General features: G+C 42.2%; 1 protein-coding gene across 1 annotated transcript in view; it reads right to left on the bottom strand.

Annotated features, from left to right (window-relative positions):
- Window positions 1-18,663, bottom strand: part of LOC129828031 (glycine receptor subunit alpha-4-like) — a 106,564-nt gene extending 87,901 nt beyond the window's left edge. Inside the window, 1 exon segment of the mRNA XM_055889443.1 lies at window positions 18,284-18,663. Within this exon segment, the coding sequence (XP_055745418.1) occupies window positions 18,284-18,351 (68 nt within the window). The 5' untranslated portion in view covers window positions 18,352-18,663.
- Between the last annotated feature and the right edge of the window lie 567 nt (window positions 18,664-19,230).

The following is a 19,230-nucleotide window of genomic DNA, read 5'->3' as shown; positions in this document are numbered from 1 at the left end:
AAACTGACTTCATGACTTCAGTTCAATTTCTATAGCTGTCAACTCAGTTCCTTCCCTCTCAGTGTTTCAGCTTAACTGAAGATTTCTCCTTCTCTTCTCCTCTCCTTGGAAGGATTCTACCGGCACTCACACACTTCCATACTAACAGACCTCGGCCAACTTGCATCTTTCAAAATCACATTCTGTAACCCCACCATTGCAAATCAGGCTCACACTTAGCATACACACATTGCACAAATGAATGTGGAATTGTATTTTTCTTGATGTCGTAACTCATTACATAGTAGCCTAAATAAATTACTGCAATGGCTAAAATGTCATGGAACGAAACACAAGTCTGCTAATTTGTAAGAATTTGGTCCGTTTAGCCTAGTTCTATATCATTTAATAATTTGCTTTTGCACTTTATCTGCCATTCCCATATACAGTGGAGGAAATTATATGCTGGTATAAAGGATGTCATGCTTAGTGTGTACTGCTTCTTCATTATTCGGCTCAAACCTAGGATCGAACCCAGGGCCTAGCTAGCACATGTGACCGCCCTCCTGAAGCGTCTTACCAGTCGGTGCCATGCGAAAAGCTAGCCATTCTTTGGCACAAGTGGGGACACTTCAGGCTGAAGGGTAAGTTTCACACATTCCCATGTGCTACACTGGCTTCAATAGTAACAAGGGTTCGATCCTAGGTGTCCTAGGTGTGAGGCGAATCATGAGGAAGCAGTACACACTAAGCAAGCAGTGTGACATCCTTTACACCAGTATGTCATTTCCTCCACTGTATATCCACATGTCGTCCCCCAACGAATGATGCAGCACCCCCCTTGGGCCAATCAGTGTCATTTTGTAAATGGCGATCTCTATATAGCAAGACGCATGATTCACCTAAGTTTAGTCAAAATCAGGCCAGTGGTGTCTGAGATATGGCGTGGGTTAGCTAGAATCATATCCCTGAGCATGTGTGCCAAATTTCATCAAACAAATCAAGAGAAATAAATATGTGTCTGTTATAGCGTCACCATGTGGTCAATATTAATGTTATATGTTGTCTTGACAAGGTTTGCAACATGTGTACCAAATTTTGTGAAAATAAACAAATATCCTTGACTGAGTTATGTGCCAGAACACGCCCATGTGAATTTGTATTGGTCAATAGCGACCACGTTTGTTTTAGGTACTAGTCTGGAAAGTATTGCTTTGAGAGACTTTTGTCCATGGATGTCACATATCAAGTTTAGTGCAGATTGGTCATACGGTGCCAGAGGTGTAGCATTTTATTTGCACAATTCCACTAGAGGAACTGGTTGTGTTTTTAAGACAGTGACCGATGACACACTTCGACAGTGACATTGTTGTTATCCACTGTGACTGGCATTTTTAAGTATGGAGGAGAGAGATGTGCTGGAGTTAGCCAGGCTATTTTGTCCTATTCTTTTCATTTTTGTTCCTGAGCAGCAATGGGGACTGAATGAAAGGAGACAGCTGAAAGGAGAGATGGATAAAATACACAACATAAGTTATCATGCGAGGAAAGGATCGATTCAGCCGGTTGAAAGACCAGTTTACGCATAGAAAGAGATGCTCCAGAAAGGTACAGTATGTTTATTTGTTTAGCTAGCTGTTGTGTATCGGTTTTTGTGAATTGTTCAAAACTTATTTGGAATGAGGACAACTGTTACAGTTGCTAGCAATGAGTCCTGCAAAGGTGTGCTTTAGGACCATGCAGACGCCTCCGAGCGGTCGGGTAGGCTGTTTGGAGTGTTTATCCGACTGGATAAAAAATGTATTATAATAGAACCCCCCCCCACTTCTAAAACCGAAGTTGCGCCTCTGAGTAATCAACTATATTATCTCCACAGATGCTATGGTGAATTGATGTGTGTCCCATTAACAAATAAACCATGTTTAATAACATATTTTCTTTCTTTGTGATTTTCTCCCTCTTCTCACAGACACCCAACACCCTTTGGGTAACAAAGTGCCTGGACTATCAACAGAACTACTAGCATGAACTACTAACATGACATGAACTACTAACATGACAGAACTACTAACATGACAGAACTACTAACATGACATGAGCTCAGTGGTTATCGGCCTTTTTTGGTTACTATAACCCCTATCATATGATTTTACCCTTGGGGATTATTAAAGTAGTATTATACTGTCTTATGTTAATTTTACCATTAGACATGCTGTATGTTCTTACAAGTTCAGTGTTTTGCCCCCTGTGAATAGCATACTACACAAGTGTATCTTCTACGTTTGACCAATGTTTGATTGTTGTTTAAGAAAACTATTCAAATCAATCTTTTTTTCCAAATGTAAAATCAACACAAGTAAGCATGTTGAAGTTTTTCGCAAAGAAATCGGCGAAATGTACATTATTTTCATTGTTTAACAGCAGGCTAAATTCAACAAACAGTAATTGGAAGCCACATTCACAATGCTTTTGGTGTAGTACACATGTAATATATATATTTTTATACATATAAGAACTTCAGCCAGTTTAGTCTAGTGACATGTCTGCTGTTGCTGTCTGACATCCTTTTATGGCTTGGATAAACTGTCCAAATACAGCTCTGAAGCTATGGTTAACAAGGCGGTCTGGGCCATCTCAGCAGCCCTGGCTGTCCTTTCTGCTGCACTGTCTGCTGCCTCATCTCAAAGCAGATGATTGAAGTGCTGATCCTGCTGTTGACGCTGGGCCTCAAGTATCTCCAGGTATCTCATTAAATTCAGGCATTCCTTGGTTGTGCTTGCAGTGTTTTCTCGACCCTGAGAATATATAGAGGCAGAAGTAATGACACGTACAAACCTGAAGGCAGTCAGTATGAGTGCATTTTTATTCTCCAACCATGTATTGTCCCATCAAATGTATTAAATCTTATCCAGTAACGGCCAGTGTGGGGCCATTCAGATCTACCAACCAGATATACCAATGATGCAAATAATAAAGGGCTTGGGTCAGAATAGGATTAATTGAATGAGTGGAAAAGTTGTATTTATATATATATATATATATACATACATACACTGAGTGGACAAAACATTAAGAATATTTAGTTGCACCCACTTTCGCCCTCAGAACAGCCTCAATTCATCGGGGCATGGACTCTGGATGTCCTTGATTGACACACAGGAAACTGTTGAGCGTGAACCTCAGCAGCATTGCAGTTCTTGACACACTCAAACAAGTGCACCTGGCACCTACTATCATACCCAGTTCAAAGGCACTTAAATATTTTGTCTTGCCCATTCACCCTCTGAATGGCACACATACACAATCCATGTCTCAACTGTCTCAAAGCTTAAAAAATCCTTCTTTCACCTGTCTCTTCCCCTTCGTCTACACTGATTGAAGTGGATTGAACAAGTGCCATCAATAAGTGATCATAGCTTTCACATGGTTAGTCTGTTATGTCATGTTCCTATGTTCTGTACACTCAGTGTAAATTCCTACATCCACACTGTCTCCTTGAATAATGTTTAGGAACATAACCCATTCATGAAAAAAGCTCTCTGTGGATGAGATTGCCCACCGCGGTTGAAGACAGCTTAATTGTGTCATTAGGGCTAAACAAGTTAACATCACAATCAATTGACATTGAACTGTTTACCAACTGAGAATGTACTCTTGGCGTCTGGGGCTTCAAGGCTCAGGGGTTGCAGGAACATTGATTGTGTCAATGGACCCTGGGTGTCTGGGGGTGCAGGGCTCTGTGGTTGTGGCTTCACTATTTGAGCATGCAGCTTCCTCCGAGTCTGTAGGTTCAGGAATGTCCTCTGAAAAGTATAAGTATGCTTGTTTGTATAATGTAAAGTCAGATACTCCGGCTTATGTCAAACATGTAGCTAAGTCCACGGCGTTGGCCTTCCATGGATGTTTACGTGACAAGTTGTTGACCCTGGTTAATGTCTTGCGCAGTGCTCACACTCATACGCTACAGCTAGCTACGCTCAAGACATTGGTAGCTAGCTCCATAGTAATTTGGTTTAAAACGATGTATTACCGTCCTGATCATTGCTGCTCTGCATCATCATGGCTTCAAATATCACTGTCTGATCAATTTTTGTTGTGGTCTTTTATCTTTTGTATTCGTGTTTGAGTTTCTTAATACTTTCCCGGCACTGTTTTACTGACCGATGGATTCCCATCTTGGCTAACTCATCCAATATTTTTGTGAAGCCCTGTTCATTCCTGGTGGAAGAATCCAGTTGCCTCTGGATGCTGGAGTCTGCCCAGATGCTCAACAGACCAATTTGCTCCTTCCATTATAAATGTTTAGCTTTCGAGTTTTTCATTTGTGTAGCTGTACCAAAGATTTTTTATAATTGTTCCATCTGTGGTTGTACCGTTCACAGTCAGATTTAACTTGCCTTATAAAAATGGCACCAGTGACTTGTGCATGAGTATTAACAACATACGCAACACTGTGACATCATTGCGTGAGACCAATCATTAAATATGGCCATTTGTAACCCCATCCACTGGCCTACTTGGTTCAAGGTCAGTACCAGATATCAAACAAGGCTGAATATCCCACTTGGTTCCAGGAATCAATGAGCCATGGGGCCATGAGCATATGGAAATAAAATAGGAATCGTGATATTCACGGCACTCCATGGCACTGCAGTGGAAACGCACTGTAAGTGTTTTTCACAAAATTCTAAATGGCAGAAAATCCTTCCTTATGGGTCTCTGAGGCAAATTTGTTCCTTGTGAGGAGAAGGACTTATGTACCAAATTTCATGACTTTAGGTCAAACGGGGTTAGAGGCATGACCTTTCAAAGTTAGCATTTTCAATCGCTTTTTATAGTGCCACCATCTGGCCAATCCGTGTAATTTTGTAAATGCCAGATCTCTATGGCATACCCATTATTCACTCAAGTTTTGTCACATTTGGTCCAGTGCTGTCAGATATCGGGTGTGGGAACGTGCGAAAGGACAGAGACCGATCCACAGTCTCCGCCCCAACTTCATTGTGGGGGACAATTATGGAGTAATTACATGCATAAGAGCTACTTAATGTATAGTGGATCCCAAATTGGTAATCCATTGACAAAGCTGAGGTCGAGAGATCCTCAGGATAATGGATCTACCTGCAATCTCTTTCATTCTTTCTCTTTCCCCCTTTCTCTCTCTCCCTCTTTCCACCTTTTCCCCATCTGCCTCTCTCCTTCCCTACCCCTCGCCCTCTCGTTCCTCTGGTAGACTATCTATCAGGCTCTATGGCATGTGCTTAATAACATGAAAGGCTTTGTAATGGCCCCACTACATGTCCGTAATTGCAGTGAACGTAACTTGCAGCAATGAACTCAGCAGCCATTGGCTAGAGTGCTACTGAGCCAATAAAAGGCTATATCCATCCTTGGGAGGGAGAGAGCACATATTCTATGGATTCCCTCAGGTAGCCTATACACTGGCCATTGTGTTCCTAATGAGACACTCTGGAATGGTATGGGCTAATATGAGATGGTTGTAATGACTGCTATGTTAGTATAAGGAAAGGCTGTGACTGTCTGTGTGTTGATACTGTGTCGTAATGATAGAAGGTTGTGTCATACGACAGGGTTTAGGAATCACTAGTCATTTTACATACACTACCGTTCAAAAGTTTGGGGACACTTAGAATTGTCCTTGTTTTTGAAAGAAAAGCAAAAAAATGTGTCCATTTAAAATAACATCAAATTGATCAGAAATACAGTGTAGACATTGTTAATGTTGTAAATGACTGTGGTAGCTGGAAAGGGAATATGTTTTATGGAATATCTACATAGGCATACAGAGGCCCATTATCAGCAACCATCACTCCTGTGTTCCAATGGCACGTTGTGTTAGCTAATCCAAGTTGATCATTTTAAAAGGCTAATTGATCATTAGAAAACCCTTTTGCAATTATGTTAGCACAGCTGAAAACTGTTGTTCTGATTAAAGAAGCAATAAAACTGGTCTTCTTTAGACTAGTTGAGTATCTGGAGCATCAGCAGTTGTGGGTTGGATTACAGGCTCAAAATGGCCAGAAACAAATAACTTTATTCTGAAACTCGTCAATCTATTCTTGTTCTGAGAAATGAAGGCTATTCCATGCGAGAAATAGCCAAGAAACTGAAGATCTCGCACAACGCTGTGTACTACCTTCACAGAACAGCGCAAACTTGCTCTAACCAGAATAGAAAGACGAGTGGGAGGCCCCGGTGCACAACTGAGCAAGAGGACAAGTACAATAGTGTGTCTAGTTTGAGAAACAGATGCCTCATCAGTCCTCAACTGGCAGCTTCATTAAATAGGACCTGCAAAACACCAGTCTTAACGTCAACAGTGAAGAGGCGACTCCGAGAGGCTGACCCTCGAGGCAGAGTTGCAAAGAAAAAGCAATATCTCAGATTTGCCAATAATTTAAAAAAGAAGATTAAGATGGGTAAAAGAACACAGACACTGGACAGAGGAAGATTGAAAACAAGTGCTAAGGACAGACAAATCTATGTTTGAGGTGTTTGGATCACAAAGAAGAACATTCGTGAGATGCAGAACAAATGAAAATATGCTGGAGGAGTGCTTGACGCCATCTGTCTGGGGGTGCTTTGGTGGTGCTAAAGTGGGAGATTTGTACAGGGTGAAAGGGATCGGGAAGAAGGAAGGTTATCCCTCCATTTTGCAACGCCATGTCATACCCTGTGGATGGTGCTTAATTGGAGCCAATTTCCTCCTACAACAGGACAACAACCCAAAGCACAACTCCAAACTATGCAAAAACTATTTAGGGAAGAAGCAGTCAGCTGGTATTCTGTCTATAATGGAGTGGCCAGCACAGTCACCGGATCTCAACACTATTGAGCTGTTGTGGGAGCGGCTTGACCGTACGTTACGTAAGAAGTGCCCATCAAGCCATTACAACTTGTGGGAGGTGCTTCAGGAAGCATGGGGTGAAATCTCTTCAGATTACTTTAAAAAAATGACAACTAGAATGGCAAAAGTCTGCAAGGCTGTAATTGCTGCAAATGGAGGATTCTTTGACAAAAGCAAAGTTTGAAAGACACAATTAGTATTTCAAATCGAAATCATTATTTATAATCTTGTCAATGTCTTGACTATATTTCCTATTCATTTTGCAACTCATGTCATGTATGTTTCATGTAAAACAAGGACATTTCTAAGTGACCCCAAACGTTTGAACAGTGGTGTATCTGTTAACGTAAAGTGCCCTAATGAACACAACCCAGGTGTGTTCATATGTGAAGCGGCATGTGGTCGTCAAAGATAGAGCGTCTGGAAACACTGTCAGCATTCGAATGAGTGTGTCTTGTGACTGCAATAAGACTGTCTCACCTCGTCATCACATACCTCTCTCACACTGCGTAAGAATACAAGTCGTGATTTCGCTTACTGTGGCATTAACATCGAGCAGCGTGTCTTTTTTCTGTTCCTTTCTCGATACTCTCTGTTAATCCTGGACTCTGCATATCCGTGCAGCAGCTGGTTAGACGCGGGCCTTGGTAGCGCCACATTTTGTCGAGGCATGTAGTGGTAAAATGTCCTAAATGAGGCAGCAGCTCACCTCTCTGTAAGGATGCGTCCCAAAGGGTAACCCATTCCCTACATAGCACACTACTTTTGACCAGAGCCATATGGGTGGTAAGTAGTGGAATAGGGTTGATGTAGCCTTAATCATTAGGGCGACTGTCAGGAAAGAAGGATTAACGGTTTACACTGGGCTCCCATCATCTGCATCAGTTGCACTTCGTGATGGGTGCTTTATTCAGTGGCTCTGGGTTTGGCTCAAGGTTTGGGGCCTGACAGTGGAGCAATGGCACATTGTTAACTTTGCCACACAAGCCCAGGCAAGCAGATGGCAAGGGTTACTACAAGATAAAAAATCCATAGTGTCAATTCTCTCTCAAGGAAAAAGTTGGGTGAAAAAAAACAACTGTTACTGTCCATGTGAGGTGATGTGCTTGACAAGAAGATATTACCGAATTGGCCCCTTTACCTGTGTTGCAAATGGAAACTGAATACTAATTTTCACTTAATTGATTGTCTTGGCCTGCTTCAACAGAGGGCACTTAGAATTAGCTAAATTATAGCAGGTCAGAATAGTCTTCTTTGCGAACACATGATTTTTGCTTATTCCAGACACCGACAAAACGATATTCAGTGTGGATCCCAGGCTACTGTACCTCTCAGCCCCACATGCTCTCGCAGTCAGATCTCAGTGATCTGTTTTTGCTAATCCTTCAGTCGTGGAAAAAAGGAGGTTGTTATGCACAGTCCATCTCATGGTAAGGACGTGGAAAAGGTCAGACGAGGTGCCGGGTGAAATGGGCTGAGAACCATCCGTCTCCTGTTTCCCAGCCCGAGGTGTCAGCCTCTGCCACGAACACGTTGGCTCTCTCTGGAGAGACCATTAGTAAGTTGTCACCTCTCAGGGCCATATATCCACACTCCAATCTAATGCTCACTGAAGCACAAGACGGTTTTGTGTCTGTGTTCTAGTAGACATTTTTTGGCTTCCATGACCATGTTTTGCTTTTTTTTTAATGTTTATTTAACTAGGTAAGTCCCATTTGAGATAGGAATCTATTTTTTTTCAAGTGAGCCCTGGCAAAGAGGAAGCTGCAATGTACGATTGAATGTATGCCGTGGGTTTGTGGGCTCATTCAGCCTGTTTGCCTAAAGCCGCCCATGCGACGAAGCAAATATTAGAGGGAAAATTTGGTTTGTTCTGTCTGGCTGGACAGTGAGCTATTGAGCTTAAGTAAGCTGCTGGTAAACACTTTCAGACAACTGTGCGCAGGGCATAAATGGTAAAATGGTAACAGTCTATCCGAAGGAATATTTGTATTTTTATGTCTGAGTGTTTGTATTTTGAAGCTGTTATCGAGTACCCAATGTGTGAAGAACGCGTTATGTATCCATTTAACATTTAACTAAAAATGATAGATACTGACGAATGAGTGTCCGAGATCTCTGTTGTTCGTCAACGAATGTTGAGCCCCATACACAAACATTGGCTCAATATGGTTTCAACAGAGGTGAAATGTGTGTGGCTGGGCCCATATTCAAAGTTTTTGGTGATTTTCTAACAAGAATTATATTCATTTATTTTGTCTCCACCATATTTTTCAGTCACTTGGTATCCATTGTCTTTTCCTACTCCTTATCTTGTTTGAGTCAATCCTCGTAGCACACTCCTTCGAGGCAGAGACGACAGACAGATGAGAACAGCCCCTTTTCACCACCCACCATCCAACTTGGCCCTCATTTTCTAACCATTAACTCACATCACATCTGTCCTTTCTCTCCTCCCGCGGCAGGTAGCCTAGCGGTTAAAGCAGCGTTTCCCTAACTTGGTCCTCGGGACCCCAAGGGGTGCACGTTTGAGTTTTTTTGCCCTAGCACTACACGGCTGACTCAAATAATCAACTAATCATCAAGCTTTGATTATTTGAATGGGCTGTGTAGGACTAGGGCAAAAACCTAAACGTACACACCTTGGGGTCCCCAGGACCGAGTTTGGGAAACACTGGGTCAGAGTGTGGCGCCAGTAATCGGATCCCGAAAATTACAATCCCCGAGCCGACTAGGGGAAAGAATCTGTCGACCTGCCCTTGAGCAAGGCACTTAACCCTAATTGCTCCAGGATTTCCGTGAATAATGGCTCATTCCTGGCCGTGATCCCCGCTCAGAGGATGTTTCAGGGGAGTGGGAGATGCAAAAAAAAAGAATTTCCATTTCACATCTCACACTTGTACAGGTGGTACACTTGTACATGTGTGAAACAGGAAACACACTGTATATGCACCCCCTATTTTACTATGTGACATTCCTCCTTTTACCCAAAACATCTCCTCATTAGTCTATTCTCACATGCTTTTGGAAAGGAAGTGAAAAACAAAAAAAATGGCTGAGTCAGAGAAATGTAAGACCATAAGATTTCTGATCTTAATGCTCCTCAGATTCAATGAATCTAATACCAATGTTTCGGTCTCAATAAACCTAAAGGTTCAAATCTGTTCCCTCGTACACACAGGCCCTGATTCAGATTTAGGAAATGATGCCTTTCTTACACACTCCTTTTCATATGCATTTCTCAGTAGTTGGTATTCAGACTTACCTTATCAAGGTGCGTAACAGGCTTTGCAGGCCTGGTTCACTTGCCCATGCGGAATAAATGTAATTCAACTGCTGAAAATCCACTTGCGGCCAACAGATTTTCTCATGGAATTTTCATTCAATAGGATTTTCAGTATATTTATCTTACCTTAAGCCCTCCCTTTAAATACAGTGTACCTTGTTTTAATTAGAATTTGGTCAACAGACTAGAATACATAGAGAAATAGGTTCAGAAAATAGGGATCAATGAAAGAATGCTATTTAAATATATGCATATTCATCTCCGTTTCAACAACAACTGGTAGAAGACTGATCTTGTAGATTATGTAGGCACATTTTAGGGTTAGAAAAGTATGTATGAATAGATTTTTTTTTACGTTTCAAGAGACTCACGCACGAAATATATTTATGAATAAAAAATAATGTGGTGTGATTTAATTCTGAAAATAGCCACATGGTTCTTTAACCTGTGGTAGTGTTGGACGATTAGCGTACAGTTGAAGTTTACATACACTTAGGTTGGAGTCATTAAAACTCGTTTTTCAACCACTCCACAGATTTCTTGCTAACAAACTATAGTTTTGGCAAGTCGGTGAGGACATTACTTTGTGCATGACACAAGTCATTTTTCCAACAATTGTTTACAGACATATTATTTCACTTATAAATCACTGTATCACAATTCCAGTGGGTCAGAAGTTTACATACACTAAGTTGACTCTGCCTTTTGAACAGCTTTGAAAATTCCAGAAAATTATGTCATGGCTTTAGAAGCTTCTGAAAGGCTAATTGACATAATTTAAGTAAATTGAAAGTGTACCTGTGGATGTATTTCAAGGCCTAGCTTCAAACTTAGTGCCTCTTTGCTTGACATAATGGGAAAATGAAAAGATATCAGCGAAGACCTCAGGAAAATATTTGTAGACCTCCACAAGTCTGGTTCATCCTTGGGAGCATTTTCCAAACGCCTAAATGTACCACGTTCATCTGTACAAACAATAGTACGCAAGTATAAACACCATGGTACCACGCAGCTGCCATACTGCTCAGGAAGGAGATGCGATCTTTCTCCTAGAGATGAACGTACTTTGGTGCGAAAAGTGCAAATCAATCCCAGAACAACAGCAAAGGACCTTGTGAAGATGCTGGCGGAAACAGGTACAAACGTATCTATATCCACAGTGAAACGAGTCCTATATTGACAGAACCTGAAAGGCCGCTCAGCAAGGATGAAGCCACTGCTCCAAAACTGCCATACAAAAGCCAGACTACGGTTTGCAACTGCACATGGGGACAAAGATCGTACTTTTTGGAGAAATGTCCTCTGGTCTGATGAAACAAAATATAACTGTTTAGCCATAATGACCATCGTTATGTTTGGAGGAAAAAGGGGGATGCTTGCAAGCCGATGAACACCATCCCAACCGTGAAGCACTGGGGTGGCAGCATCATGTTGTGGGGTTGCTTTGCTGCAGGAGGGACTGGTGTACTTAACACAATATATGGCAACATGGGGAAGGAAAATTATGTGGATATATTGAAGCAACATCTCAAGACATCAGTCAGGAAGTTAAAACTTGGTCACAAATGGGTCTTCCGAAAGGACAATGACCCCAAGCATACTTCCAAAGTTGTGGCAAAATGGCTTAAGGACAACAAAGTCAAGGTATTGGAGTGGCCATCACAAAGCCCTGACCTCATTCCTATAGAAAATGTGTTGGCAGAACAGAAAAAGCGTGTGTGAGCAAGTAGGCCTACTAACCTGACTCAGTTACACCAGCTCTATCAGGAGGAATGGGACAAAATTCACCCAACTTATTGTGGGAAGCTTGTGGAAGGCTACCCGAAACGTTTGACCCAAATTAAACAATTTAAATGCAATGCTACCAAATACTAATTGAGTGTATGTAAACTTCTGACCCACTGGGAATGTGATGAAAGAAATAAAAGCTGAAATAAATCATTCTCTCTACTGTTATTCTGACATTTCACATTCTTAAAATAAAGTGGTGATCCTAAACAACCTAAGACAGGGAATTGTTACTAGGATTAAATGTCAGGAATTGTGAAAAACTGAGTTTAAATGTATTTGGTTAGGGTGTATGTAAACTTCCGACTTCAACTGTAGGTAGAATTATAATAGGGAGAATGGTGTACAATCCACTGCCTGCACTAACCATGGAACTGTGTGATGACACAGCCAAGCATTTCACCATGCGTCGGGTTTAAACTGTTATGACTTGGTCTGTGCTCGCTCCATAACAATTTAATTAGTCTCCTTTTTTTTTAAATGAATGTCAACTGTTACTAACGATCCGTGATGGCATTTATGGAGGAAGCAAATTAATTTAAAGTATTCAATGTATATAAATGGAAAAATAATTTAGGCTATACCAACTGAAGGGAACTAACAGTAAATTGGCAGTTCAATATGTGTTGTAATTAGGCCTATTGACGGTCAATAATGATAGTGACTAATATTTAACATGATAGAAACAGTAAACAGAAAGTTGGGGTAGCCTACAATTAAGGCATTCAAGTGCCCATCCTTGCAAGTTAAAAGGTCGTACAATTTTGCATAATGGCACAGCATTTCATAAACTTTACTGTGGGAAAGTTGATATGTTGATATGCTTCAATGTTCAATATGACTGCTTCAATATGACTGGTTTCACAATTCTCTCCAGCGATTATAAGGTAAATTATAGCCTGTCTAAAACAACTGTCATTTATATTTACAATTCCCTTATCCAACCTGACTTCTCATTTACCTGGCTCTTATCAATAGCTCTTATCAAGTTGTAAATTACAGTGCATGGACAATGTTGTTATTTCTATCAAAAAAAATCAAGTACACGCTTTTTCCACTTGGAACCAGTAGGTTTAATAGACCTTATTCATGGTGTCCTCTCGTATAAAGTTGGTGGAATTATTAGGAAATTAAGTCAAGGTCAGAAGAAGGCGTATGTGTCGACACACCTCCGATACATCTTCATTTATTCAATCTCCACCCCAAAACGAATAGCAGGTCAGAATATGCATTGAGAGAAAAGCCCATAAAAAAGGTAATTCCATTCCATTTAAGTGCACTTAACTCCGGTTGGAATTGGGGCCTTAATTATTAATAAACAAGAGATTTGTCTCTTCATGTATACTGAACAAAAATATAAACGCAGCACGTAAAGTGTTAGTCCTATGATTCATGAGCTGTTAAAAGATCCCAGGAAATTTTCCATACACACAAAAAGCTTATTTCTCTTAAATCTTGTGCACTAATTTGTTTACGTCCCTGTTAGTGAGCATTTCTCCTCTGCCAAGATAATCCATTCACCTGACAGGTGTGGCATATCAAGAAGCTGATTAAACAGCATGATCATTACACAGGAGCACCTTGGGCAGGGGACAATGAAAGGCCATTCTAAAACGTGCGGTTTTGTCACACAACAATGCCACAGATGTCTCAAGTTGAGGGAGCATGCAATTGGGATGCTGACTGGAGGAATGTCCAGATGCTGCCAGATAAACATTTAATTATTTCTCTACCATAAGCCGCCTCCAACGTAATTTTTGAGAATTTGGGAGTACATTCAACCGGCCTAACAACCGCAGACCACTTGAAACCATAACAGCCGAGGAAGTCCACATCCAGCTTCTTCACCTGCGGGATCGTCTGAGACCAGCCACCCTGACAGCTGATGAAACTGAGGAGTATTTCTGTGGGGGAAAATTAATTCTGATTGGCGGGGCCTGGTTCCCCAGTAGGTGGGCATGTGCCCTCCCAGGCCCAACCGTGGCTGCTCCCCTTGCCCAGTCATGTGAAATCCATAGATTAGGGCCTAATGAATGTATTTCAATTTACTGAATTCATTGTATGAACTGTAACTCAGTAAAATTGTTGAATGTTAAGTTTATATATTTTCAGTATATACAGTGCTTTCGGAAAGTATTCAGACCCCTTGACTTTATCCACATTTTGTTACGTTACAGACTTAATTTAAAATGGATTAAATAAAAAAGATCCTCAGCAATCTACACACAATACCACATATTGACAAAGTGAAAACAGGTTTTTAGAAATTTGTGCAAGTTCATAAAATTCAAAGAAAAGAAATACCTTATTCATAGAAGTATTCAGACCCTTTGCTACGAGACTCAAACTTGAGCTCAGGTGCATCCTGTTTCCATTAATCATCCTTGAGATGTTTCTACAACTTGAATGGAGTCCACCTGTGGTACATTCAATTAATTGGACATGATTTGGAAAGGCACACACCTGTCTATATAAGGTCCCACAGTTGACAGTGCATGTCAGAGCAAGCCAAGAGGTCGAAGGAATTGTCCGTAGAGCTCTGAGACAGGATTGTGTCGAAGCACATATCTGGGGAGGGATACCAAAACATTTCTGCAGCATTGAAGGTCCCGAAGAACACAGTGGCCTCTATCATTCTTAAATTTAAGAAGTTTGGAACCACCAAGACTCTTCCTAGAGCTGGCCGCCCGGACAAACTGAGCAATCGGGGGAGAAGGGCCTTGGTTGTGGAGGTGACCAAGAACCCGATGGTCACTCTGACAGAGCTCCAGTTCTTCTGTGGAGACGGTTGTCCTTCTGGAAGGTTCTCCCATCTCTGCAGCACTCCCCCAATCAGGCCTTTATGGTAGAGTGGTCAGACGGAAGCCACTCTTCAGTAAAAGGCACATGGCAGCACGCTTGGAGTTAGCCAAAAGTCACCTAAAGACTCTCAGACCATGAGAAACAAGATTCTCTGGTCTGATAAAACCACTCTTTGGCCTGAATGCCATCATCACATCTGGAGGAAACCTGGCACCATCCCTACTGTGAAGCATGGTGGTGGCAGCATAATGCTGTGGGGATGTTTTCCAGCTGCAGGGACTGGGAGACTAGTCAGGATCGAGGATATGATGGGTGGAGCAAAGTACAGAGAGATCCTTGATCTCTGAAACAAAATGTCAAGAGGTCTGAATACTTTCCAAAGGCACTGCATGTGGCTTCAACACAGCGCTCCCATCAATCATCTAGTGTATATGTAAATCATTGGCTGGGCCACCACAGCTTCAATGCAACTTGCCGTAGATTTTATATGTGTCTGGAACTCTATTTGAGGGAGTCAACACCATTCTCCCACAATAAATTCCATAAGTAGGTGTTTTGTTGATGGTGGTTGGACACCCCCTTTATCAGGCCACTCCAGAATCTCCGATAACTGTTCAATTGGGTTGAGATCTGGTGACTGAGGTGGCATATGGTTTACCTCATTTTCAGGCTAATCAAACCATTGTAACCATGCCTCCTGTGGATGGAGGCATTGTCATCCTATGGGGGCATATGCCATTTTTATACATGACCCAAAGCATGATGGGATGTTAATTGCTTAATTAACTCAGGAATGACATCAATGACAGCCTAGGAACAGTGGGTTAACTGCCTTGTTCAGGGGCAGAACGACAGATTTTCTTTACCTTGTCAGCTCGGGGATTTGATCTTGCAACCTTTCGGTTACAAATCCAACGCTCTAACCACAAGGCTACCTGCCGCCCCGGCAAAACACTTTGTATCCCGCATTTACTCAAGTGTTTCCATTATTTTGGCAGTTACCTGTACCTTCCGTTTTAAAACAACCCGTATCTCTTCTGCCCATTAAGGGAAGACTGGGAGGGCCTAGAATAGGAGCAACGTATCTGAACTGGAACCAGGACTCCCCTAATGAGCAAACAAAGATCTCTGGGCTCTCTCAGATGTCCCTTTGTGCGATATCTGAAGTGATCCACCCACTTGACCACACTCAACCGAATCCCTCACTTATTTCCATCATTATGACCACTGACTCATTTTCATAAGAAAACACTGGCATCTCGAAGTCTACTATCCAATGACCATCCAGTTGAATCATCTACTTGCCCCGGATTTGCATGTTAAGTACATATTTATTAAAGTATGTCCTCGCGAGTGTTCCTTGTTGTCGGTCACTGGGGCATGTGATGAGATGAGTCAGTTCAGAGGGGACGACAGACACCGGGATATTGTAGTCTGAGTGGGACAGAGGCTAATTTCAGACCTGCAGGCCTGGCTCCACAGCGGTAATTGATGGGGAGGGTCATGTTCACGTATGTTTTAGACACGTTTTGGGCATGCATGTTTTAAAATGATTAGGGAGAGGGACCTCTCCCTATTTCAGTATGTTGATATCCATTTGGTGCATAATGAAGACAAACCAGCTGAGCTCTGACTCAGTCTGACTCCCTTCGCTGACCAAATAGCACTGGGAGCAGGATCTGTGCAGTTTTACGGCTTCTAAATGCTGGTATAGGTGCCGGTGTCTGTCTTTGTCCACACGTTGGGTTGCAGTGTAGTAAACACACACACACAGAGACATGCACACACACACACACACACACACACACACACACACACACACACACACACACACACACACACACACACACACACACACACACACACACACACACACACACACACACACACTACATCTACTGTGAGTCTCCTACAATGACTGATCACAAAGCGTGTAATTTACTGTTCCCTGCTTGATGTCCTGGCTTGTCAGTCCCTAAGAAACCAACCATGTTACCCAGCCACAGAAGCCACAGGTTCCCCCTTACCCCTTCCCCCATCCCCACAGGGGACTGGACGCTTTACAGTCTCTGCCAATTTCCCTCTCTCTCTCTTATTTCCCGCAATATTTTGCTTTCCCCCATCCCCCACACCGGCTGTCCCCTCCCTTTAGTCTACCTCTCTGTCCTACTCTCTCTCTCCCTCCTCCCTTTCACTGCCCTCCTTGGCTTACTTCTACACCTCTCCCCCCCCCCATCTTTCCATGCCTGGTTGGTGGGCTTCTGGGATGATTTCTCTGAGGAGGTGCTGTCAGTTCACCTGCTCGCCAAGGCTAAAGGGCTGCTCTCTCAAGACCCGAGGTTCACCGAGTGTCAAGGCTGGCGGTGGGATTATGCAGATCTTAATTCCATCCCTTTCCCACACCTGGGGTTGACAGGGCATGAAATAGGGAAAGCGTTCACTGCAAAAGTTTCTGCTACGCAAGAAGAGATGCAGCAGGCGGGGAAGGGGGATAGGGGAAGGAGAGAGAGACAGAGACGTGGAAGGGGGGTGAGCGACTGAGGGAGAGAGTTAAAGAGAGGGAGAGAGCAATAAAGAGAGGAAGATAGTGAGCGAAAGAGAAAGCAAAAGAGAGAAAAATACAGAAGGCAGCGAGGTGATGGAGGAAGAGAGGAAGAGCAAAAGAGAGCGGCTCGTCTCTTCCGTCTAAACAGAACAGAGACAGCAGCATGCCACTGTTTTCCTATGATAATTAATCAAGCTTCTCACACTTGCCAGGCTGGCACACTCATTTCATTTCGCCATTTCAGAAATCTACTCAGGACTCTTTTTCCGAATAAGGCGTTTGTTATAAAAAAAAAAAAATGGTTCAGGTTACCAGGTTATGGTGACTGTTATATAATGGTTACAATATACATGTATCCACACTCCCTCCTTGACATGTAAAAAATATTTGTAACAGAAGTTCAGCTGGATGCTCTACAGGTAGTTTAGGTCATAACAGGTTCTATCTTATCTTATCTGTTTAGTTGTGGGTGAAATATAGATGTCCATTGTATTGTGTAAATACAAGGGTAACATGCCTGGTAGAATCACTTGTTACTTGCACTTAAGGAGACAATGCTGTGAATATTCCATTGTTTGTGTGTCTCTTTTATTGCTAGTTATTGTTGCAGTCATTTTTACCCTCATGGTTTACATGATCATTATAAATCGATTGTTAGTGGTCAACTTCTTCTCTCTATATTTCTGCCTCAGCGGTCAAGATGTCCCTTTTTGAAGGATGGTGTTTTTAAACAACGGCTGTAGGGATCAAATATTAGATATTAGAATGTGTTTGCCAAGGTCCAACGATACAAAAGTCAGGTTAGTCTCAAGATCTGTATTAACAATATATCCAAACTTCACCTTTTATTAATTTTCTTTCTCACGGCAAAATGTAAGCTCAATAACTGATGTCGTAATACAATCTTGCTAAGCGAATGTAAAACGTAGAAAAAAGAAAATAATCGCTTCAAATGCACGTTGCTGCAAATAATAGTGAAAGGTAATCCACAAAGCAATGCAATGGTCTTTCTTACCTGATAAAGCCGCCATGGAAAAAGCTAAAAGACAAGACATATAGAATCCTTATGAGCTTTGGGAGCATTCTCTGGCTCAGTCTCTCTATCCCTCCCGTTGGAATAACTTGCAAAAAAAAAAATGATCTGAGCAACTACCAAATCCACTGAGCGGTTTTTGAGACTAGGCAAAAGGAAGACATCGTCTCTGCAAGTCTGACAAGAGCTTAGCTCGGGGAAAATAAACTTATCCCACTAAGTACACAGGGCTGTACAAATCCCAAATCCACAATAGGCTCTTCTTTTTCACTTGTCAGAGCTGGACTGGAGTCACTGGACAGTGCCAGAGGGGGTATGAGTGTGTGTGTCAGTGTGTTTTGGCGGGAGTGTGTGCTATTCTCCTTCTTTCTCCCTCCTTTTTTATGGCCAGCTGCTTGCTCCAGGAATCATAATGGGGAGGATTTAAAGGGACAGTAGCCCCTTTTCTGATCCCTGACAGAAAGATTGAAATGATCTCTGTGTTGGAGACGGGAGGTGAATGGGAGCTAATGGGGGATGGGGTGAGCTCACACAGGTTGGTCATTTGAGAGGAGGTGTGGAAGTGGGAAAGGTTCTGTTGTTTCTCTCCCTTTTTATTAAAATGAAAATATCAGGAGGGAGGAGACTGGCAGAACAAAGAGAGAGAGAGAGACGAAGAGTCAGACAGACAGAAAGAGGGAGAGGGAGAGAGAAAGAGTGTCTGTGAGAAAGAGTGACAGAGGAATAGAGAGGTACAGAGAGGGGGGCGGGAGAGAGAGAGAGAATTAGAGAGACTGAATGCCCCACTGGGCACAAACTGGTTGAATCAATGTTGTTTCAGCGTAATTTGACAACGTATTGTGACGTGGAAAATACGTTACATTTGAAAAAAAGTCATCAATGTAAACTATTGTTTTGAGAACGAAATTCCAACCACTGGATTGTCATCA

Source organism: Salvelinus fontinalis, chromosome 29 (assembly GCF_029448725.1).
Source record: "Salvelinus fontinalis isolate EN_2023a chromosome 29, ASM2944872v1, whole genome shotgun sequence".
In the NCBI taxonomy this organism is placed as follows: domain Eukaryota; kingdom Metazoa; phylum Chordata; class Actinopteri; order Salmoniformes; family Salmonidae; genus Salvelinus; species Salvelinus fontinalis.
This window is presented reverse-complemented; position numbering and strand designations above follow the sequence as displayed.